The sequence below is a fragment of the Puntigrus tetrazona genome, chromosome 16 (assembly GCF_018831695.1).
Source record: "Puntigrus tetrazona isolate hp1 chromosome 16, ASM1883169v1, whole genome shotgun sequence".
Classification (NCBI taxonomy): Eukaryota; Metazoa; Chordata; class Actinopteri; order Cypriniformes; family Cyprinidae; genus Puntigrus; species Puntigrus tetrazona.
In genome coordinates, this window is record NC_056714.1 from 6,559,758 (window position 1) to 6,566,970 (window position 7,213).

Sequence of the window (7,213 nt, forward strand, 5' to 3'; positions counted from 1 at the left end):
TGCTGTAGAAACCAATGACCTGTTTCTGCCAAAAAGACAAGACAGTGATAAACTTTCCTCCCTGTTCACCCCTCTCTCTCTCTCTCTGTGTGTGTGTGTGTGTGTGTGTGTGTGACAGAGACACGGGCATCACGGGAGAGAGCCGCTCACACACTATTCTGGAGCAACAGTTTCCGCGCAAGCATATAGTGCGCCGCTGCATTATTTATTATATCTCTCCGCCGCGCGCGCCATTATCCGCGTCTCTCAAATAAGATTACGGTAACGATTTAAACGATCATTGTGATTTTTCTCGATCTTTCCAGCCCTCCCGCGCTGTTTGCTGGCCCGGGGCGGCCGTGAGAGTAATTACGGGTTGCAGCTCCGTTTATTTCTCGTTAGACGATCGACTGGACGTCGAGCACAGAGCGAGTGATTGCGCGGTGGCCCCCGGCTCGAGCCCCTGCTAGCTCGGGACAAAAGAGAGAAAGAAACACCGACGAGCAGAGCGCACCTGCCCTGATTTCAGGGAACAAGGGAGATTTAGCATTGCTATTTGTTTTATTATCCTTATTTTATTGCCATGCAATTGCAGTTCGTTTAAGCGAGATTCTGGTCAAGGTTTCTGGCGTGTAAAAATAATCATCATAATAATAAATGCTGAGCGTAAGTATCTGCCGAGATTTATTTACTAATGCCGAAAATAAACGAATACGATTTTTTTTCGTTATTATTTAATGTAATATTGCATAGCGTGAATAAAAGAAAAATAACTAACAAAACACACCCGAGTTTCCGTTTTCAAGGCGCGTAAAATGTTTTGAGGTTTTCAAAGCGTTTTAATTGAGTTTAAATGTTTAAATATCGTGCACTTAAATGTAAAACACGCTGATTATTTTAGAGCTCGAAGCACGCAAATATTTTAAATAGTTATGATTTGGGTAATGTAACCGGAATGGCATTTTTTATTTTACAACACACGGCCTTTTATCACCTTTAATGGTCGATTATCCGATATTTAAAAGGGATGCGGGTTGAAATATTAGATGTTTTTTTTCGTCTGAAATGCAGTCTGTAGATTCGTCGAATCAGGTTAAGTGTGTTTGATGGATCTCTCCTGTCTTTCTCCACCTTCATCCGCTGCAAGGACCCCACAGGCCTATAGAGGGCGCTGCAAGCTGTCGTTTATTATGCCGGTCTCCCGCGTCCATAGACTTGAACGGAACGACAAATAAAGAGGACGAGCAAACATAAAGCCTAAATATACCTGACAGAGCCACACAAAATCACAAAACTTGTGATGATCAAAAACAAATGCATATCACTCGATAGCAGCTACTTTTATCAGCAATTTATCTATTTGAACAGACCGTTTGCTTTTTAATTACATTTAATGGCATTGGTGTCCATTGATTAATTTAGGCTAAATGGTTATGTTTTAATTATTTAACGGGAAGCAAAAAAAAATCGCTTTTAAATAGATAACACGTCCGGTCTAGCAATCGCTTATATTTATATTTTATTTCTAAACCGCAGTGCTATTCGGCTACTATTTAAAAATACTAATTTAGCGAAACTAATGATAACGATTGGGTCCTAAATGGCGGGTGTCTCGCGCTGATGACGCAGGAAGGCCTCTCAGCCGAATGTCGCTCTCCTCAACAAATTAATAATTTATTATCGTATCGAGTTTTTTTTTCCCCCCCCTCTGACAGATTAGATTTTAACCATTTGATTTTGTTTGCACAGGGCGTTCCCACATTATTACTTAATGATATTCCCAGCTGCTTCGGTCCATTTTCCGCCGCCAGCAGCCATCTGGTCTCTTATTAGCACCTCAATGCATTTGCAGCCAGCTCCATTTAACAATTGAATCTGAACACTCCCGCAAAATATCTGGAGATCCGTCCTGGGCCTCATGCGAACTAAACAACACACAGCGTTTTTCCCCCTCACTTTTAAGAGCATTCGGCGAGCGTTAATAATAATAATAATAATAATAATAATAATAATAATAATAATAATGGAATGCAAAACGCATAAATAAAACAAACAGCTTCACTAAAACGAACCAACCCACAGAACCCCTCAAAAAGAGCACTTCGAATGTGTCTATAATTTCATTTAGTTTATTAGACAAAATATATGATCTGAACAAACTCCGTCAACTCGCTATTTACAAATGTGGGTCACCTTAAAGGAAAACACCGACACATGAAGACAAAATCAGCCTACCAATGTCCCAGGGTAAGGGAGGGATCACAGGTGTCATTATGTACAGCTCCAGCGGCCGTTTGTTTTAGAGAAACTGAACGCTACGCTGAATCGAGTCACATCTCACTGTCCCTTTATGAGTGCCATAAGTCCTTTAGCGGGGTAAATGTCTTGATCAAGCGGAGGAGAGAGCTGTGAGGACCCTCTGTGTCGATTCCTGCTGGTTTCTGGGGCTGTGGGGACAGAGAGAGAGAGAGAAAGAAATGTGATGCTGTCCTGCTTTTACGCGCACACTGAAACTCTCGCTCGTTATAATACAGTTATAATCGAATAGTGAAGCATAAATAGACATGCATTATATATATATATATATATATATATATATATATATATATATATATATATATATATATATATATATAAACAATTACGTGAACAGTTTTAAAGCCATCGGACTTTTGTTTTCGTTTATTTTAATTTTAATTTTTTCGTGACCGTGCAATCAATTATTTCCCATTCACACAAAAATTCGCGCAAGCTTTTTTTCGATTCACGCGATGCTTCCAAAAAAAAAAAAAACACACACCAAAAAAAAGCGGCGCGCGTTTTTACGCACGAAATAAATAGCCACACGTCACCGAAAGCCCGGGAAAGGGCCTGCTGAGATCGCGGCGCTTAAAAGGGGAAAGTTTGCGCGAGACTGCTCCCCCGGGGCCCGCTCTTCCCGAGGGTCTTTAGGAAAGGCACACAGCCTCGGTGACTTGATAAGTAGTTATTCTCCTGAGAGACGCGCGGTGTGTGCGGGGAGGGGAAACCGTGGCCTTTTGTCACCGGGAAAAGCACAACTATTTATTATAAGAGCTAAGCGCAGATTTTTCTCTGCCTGTCTGCTTGGAAACGGCTTCATCCCGAGAGCGTTCCTCCGATAAGCGCTTTTAAAAAGCAGCCGTTCCGTGCGTTCGAGCTCGCGCTTCCGCTAATGATGGATAATAATAATAATAAAAAAAAAAACAGCAACGAGGAGAGGAACGGGTGCGGATTTACCTGTCGTGAAGAGGACGGAAGGAGGACTTTAAAGTTTGCGTCGGTGATTCGTTTCTGAGGACGTTTTCCCGATCTGAGATTTAAAAGCAAAAGAAAACGTCGGAATTAGATTGACTGGAATTTGCGCATTTGTTGTTTATTTATGTATTGTTATTATATATCAAGTGCAGTGCGTGTGTGTGTGTGTGTGTGTGCACCAAGACATTTAGGACGCAAATAACCACATAATAGTATTGATAATAATAGCGACGGTTAAGATGGCCCCGCGGGTCACGTGTGTTCTGTACCTATGTGTTTGGGACTGAGGTCCTCGGGCGCCTTGTCGGTGTTCACGGCCGCCATCGACGAGACCAGCACCGCCGAGGCCTGCTGCTGCTGCTGCTGCTGCTGCTGGGAGTGGGTCGGGTGGCTGTGGTGATGCTGATTGACGCCCAGGAACGACCGGACGTTCAGCAGCGAGTTTTGCCCCAGGAACGCCCCGTTGGTCCAGTTGTGGAACTTCCCGATCTGGCACGTGTACAGTCCGTGGCTGGGCAGGAAGGCCGGGTGAGTGGCGGGAACCGAGGGTGACGTGGGTTTCTGCGAGCTGTCGGGGCTGGTCGCGGTTTCTGCCAGCGACCATATTTTGGGCTTATTGCTGACCGGAACCTGAAAACCTCCCTGGCGCCCCGGCGACAGCACCCTGGTGTTGTTGTCGTTGTTGTTTCCGTCCGACGGCTCTTTGCTGCCGGAAATGGCGTTGGGCTTGGCTTTCTCGAAGGCCTCGAGCTCCCCGCGCTTCTCGTCGTCCTCCTCGTTGCTCTGGTCCCCGTCGTTGTCGTCGATCTTGTCGATGTCGATGCTCTCCAGATCTATTTCCTCCTCGTCTTCGTTCTTCTCGGCGTCCCCCTCGTTGTCGCTGCCAAAAATGTTCCCGTCTTCGTCCTCTTTGCTTCTGCCCCACGTCACCTTGTTCTCCTTCTTCAGTCTTCTCCTGGCGTTGGCGAACCAGGTGGACACCTGCGTGAGGGTCATCTTGGTGATGATGGCCAGCATGATCTTCTCGCCCTTGGTGGGGTAGGGGTTCTTCCGGTGCTCGTTGAGCCAGGCCTTCAGGGTGCTGGTGCTCTCCCGCGTGGCGTTCTTGGGCCTGGCCGGGTCTCCGTACTGGAACTGACCGTAGGGGTAGAAGGCAGGGCTCGTGTGGGCGGCGAAGCTGGCGGGGTGGACGCCGGGGCTGTCTTTGAGATCATACTGAGAGCCCTGCGATGAAAAGGAAGAAAAATCATTCCCGTGGCAACTTTCGCTAAATTACCAACAGTGGCTTCAAAATTCAAAACGACCTCCTCCGGAAAACCGGGCCGATTTATTCATTCGTTTTTTTATATATTTTATAACTAACTGTCCAGTAAGCAAATCTAGGCCACGTATCGCAATAACGCACCGAATCGATATGCAATATAAATATTATCACAGACGTAATTAGAATGACATTATGAAAAATACCCGACCTCGGCTGAGCGCGTTATTTCGAGCCCGATACGTGTATGATATTTTTAATGTTTCATGCAAGGCTCGCTCGTGTCCTACAGGCCTTAGTCTATCGCTGGTATTATTATTATTATTTCTATTCATATAAAGCCGTAAAGAAACGACGGAAATACACCACGATGTTAGATAGTCATCGAATTTTTTTTTATAATACTTACATAATTTTAAATAATTCCCCGTGTCGTGGAGATGCTCGCACACAATTGTAAATTAATTTCTCACGGGTCACGAGCGGCGGAGCTCATTAATAACTCGCGCGGTATTTTTCTTTGTTTTGGGGAAATGCAACGGGATTCTGTTCTGCCAAGAAACTATCAAATACTATCAACTCTTTCCAAGCCTTTGATAATCGCTGTTTTGTCGTTTAGAGAAAGCGTTAGGCGGCACAATAACGAGCAAAATAATTCGTTTTACAGCCAGGACTGTTTAAAACTATTTAAAAGAATTATTAAACGAACAACGAAGCTCGATGAGAATTATAGCGTCTTTTAAAAAGCAGAAAAGAGCCACGGCACGATTCCTGTCACGAAAAAACCCAACAAGCGTTCAACTTAAGCCGCGATAAAACTTTTCTTACTGGGGAAAATGGCGGTCGGGGGGAAAAAATAGCAGGTGTTACGAATTTTTCGCGTTTATGTCATTTTAAAATAGCCTTGTCTTCACCGAGCAACTGAATCACACGAGCCGAGCATGTGCGGCGGTCTCCCCAAAAATCGAGCACGGGACGAATAAAGCAACGAATAAAAAGCAACGCAGGGCGAAACAAATCTTACCATCTGCGAGAAGAGAGCCAGATCGGCGCTGGTGTAAGGCAGAAAGGCGCTGTAGTTGTGCGCGTAGGGGTACATGCCCAGCACCGAGGACACGGCAGCGGCCGCCGCCGACGCGCTCCCCCCGATCTCCGCGCTCCCTCCGCGGGACGACGCAGTCAGCACCCCCGGCCGCTCGCCTCCGTACACCGCCTGCGAGGCGCTTAAATACTGCGGGTAACCCAGCTGCGGGAAAGACATCTCCTTCGCCGCGTCGCGAGCCAAAACCAGGCGAAAAAGCGCGAGTAGCCCACCAAAGCGAGAAGCGGAAGAGTTGGTCTCTCTCGAGCCGCGCGGAGCGAGAATGGGAAACGCTCGTCTTTAAATCTCAGCTTCTCTTTTGCAGCAAGTCCGTCGGATGTGATCAGATCAACAATTGAGCTCCAACTGATGTCTCTGCCCCTAGGTCCTGGGCTGATCTCTCAGATACAATTTGAAGTTGATGCTTTGATTGGCGTCCCAGGCTCCTCCTCGTTGGCGCATGTGGTTAGAGCATTGGCCAGGGCCACTTTTGCACTGTTTGGAGGATTGTATGTTAAATGTTTAGCATTAGAATCCATTCACTGTAGTGTGACAACCTGTCTACACGATTTTACAGCTGCCCAGCACTGGGGAAATGAACTGATAGGCACGCGGAACTTATTTGAACGGCTCGTAATTCTTATAAACGCTGGAGAATTAAAGCGACACTCGCGATGACTCTGATCTTCATCAGGTATTGACGATCAAACAACTGTATTCTTTTTTTTTCTTGATTGCTAATACTGCGTGCGTTTGGTAAAAAAAAAACAAAACAAAATGATGCTCTGAATTGAATTATTCAAATGAAACACTGGCTTTACTGTTTTCTTGGAGTGAGCTTAAATAATTAAAGATGTGCATTTCCATGCTCTGAACCTCATGAATTTGTTTTTTCTTTATTTTTTTGCTAGTGACAGAAATACAGTTTCTAATGCACGGATTTCTAAATAATAATACTACTAATAAACGGTCGTGCAAATTACAGCATATGCATTTTTTTCCTTGGTAGAATAGATGAATTGATTGTTCACGATATTGGTCATCGGGGCAGAAAATGTGTGTCAAACAGTCTTTAAAACACTATAACAAGTCTTTCTCTTCCATTTCTTCTCTCTCTCTCTCTCTCTCACACACACACACACACACACACACTCACACACTTATAACCCAGAGGCACTTACAAGCATACACACGGGGGTGGGGGCGCTGGGGACTTTGTATTTATGTTTCATTGTTAAATACTGAACGAGGTGATGTCGTGAATAATCGCGAGCACTTCATTAACATGCACACGAGCGCCTTTTAGCCACAAACCAACAAAATTATTAATACCACTAATAACAGTCCCGGCAGATAAAGGCATCGCCTGTGGTCTCACAGCTCGTGATTTAATGTGTGCGCGGCGACAATAATCTCTCTAATCCCGTCACATCTTCACCAAAATACCTCCCACTAATAATAATAATAATAATAATCATCGCTTAATTTGCGCAGCGTTTATTAGACATGCGACGCGCGGATCATTTTTTTAGAAACGGGATAAAAATGACAGATCAGTCGATTTAATTTTGCATCACAATGTTTTGATTATTGTTATCGTCTTCGTTATTATCGAT

At 44.8% G+C, this 7,213-nt stretch overlaps 1 protein-coding gene across 2 annotated transcripts; it reads right to left on the reverse strand.

Annotated features, from left to right (window-relative positions):
- Positions 1 to 2,092: 2,092 nt before the first annotated feature.
- On the reverse strand, positions 2,093 to 6,432 carry irx1a (iroquois homeobox 1a). 2 transcript variants are annotated; one of them, XM_043260112.1, is made up of 4 exons: positions 5,541 to 6,422; positions 3,525 to 4,479; positions 3,238 to 3,310; positions 2,093 to 2,426 (listed from the first exon to the last, which is right to left on the reverse strand). In XM_043260112.1, the coding sequence occupies exons 1-4, from the start codon at positions 5,775 to 5,777 to the stop codon at positions 2,369 to 2,371; spliced, it is 1,323 nt and encodes a 440-aa protein (XP_043116047.1). In that variant the 5' UTR covers positions 5,778 to 6,422; the 3' UTR covers positions 2,093 to 2,368. The 2 variants fall into 2 exon arrangements, with proteins under 2 accessions (XP_043116047.1, XP_043116048.1); XM_043260113.1 differs by lacking the exon at positions 3,238 to 3,310 and having other exon boundaries at positions 5,541 to 6,432.
- Between the last annotated feature and the right edge of the window lie 781 nt (positions 6,433 to 7,213).

Excerpts from the sequence above, each read along its gene's own strand:
- irx1a (XM_043260112.1), bottom strand. The coding sequence starts at position 5,777 with ATGTCTTTCCCGCAGCTGGGTTACCCGCAGTATTTAAGCGCCTCGCAG. Across the intron at positions 4,480-5,540 it reads TGGCTCTCTTCTCGCAGATG|GGCTCTCAGTATGATCTCAA; the intron begins GTAAGATTTGTT and ends TTTTCATCGCAG. Across the intron at positions 3,311-3,524 it reads CCTCAGTCCCAAACACATAG|ATCGGGAAAACGTCCTCAGA; the intron begins GTACAGAACACA and ends TTTAAATCTCAG.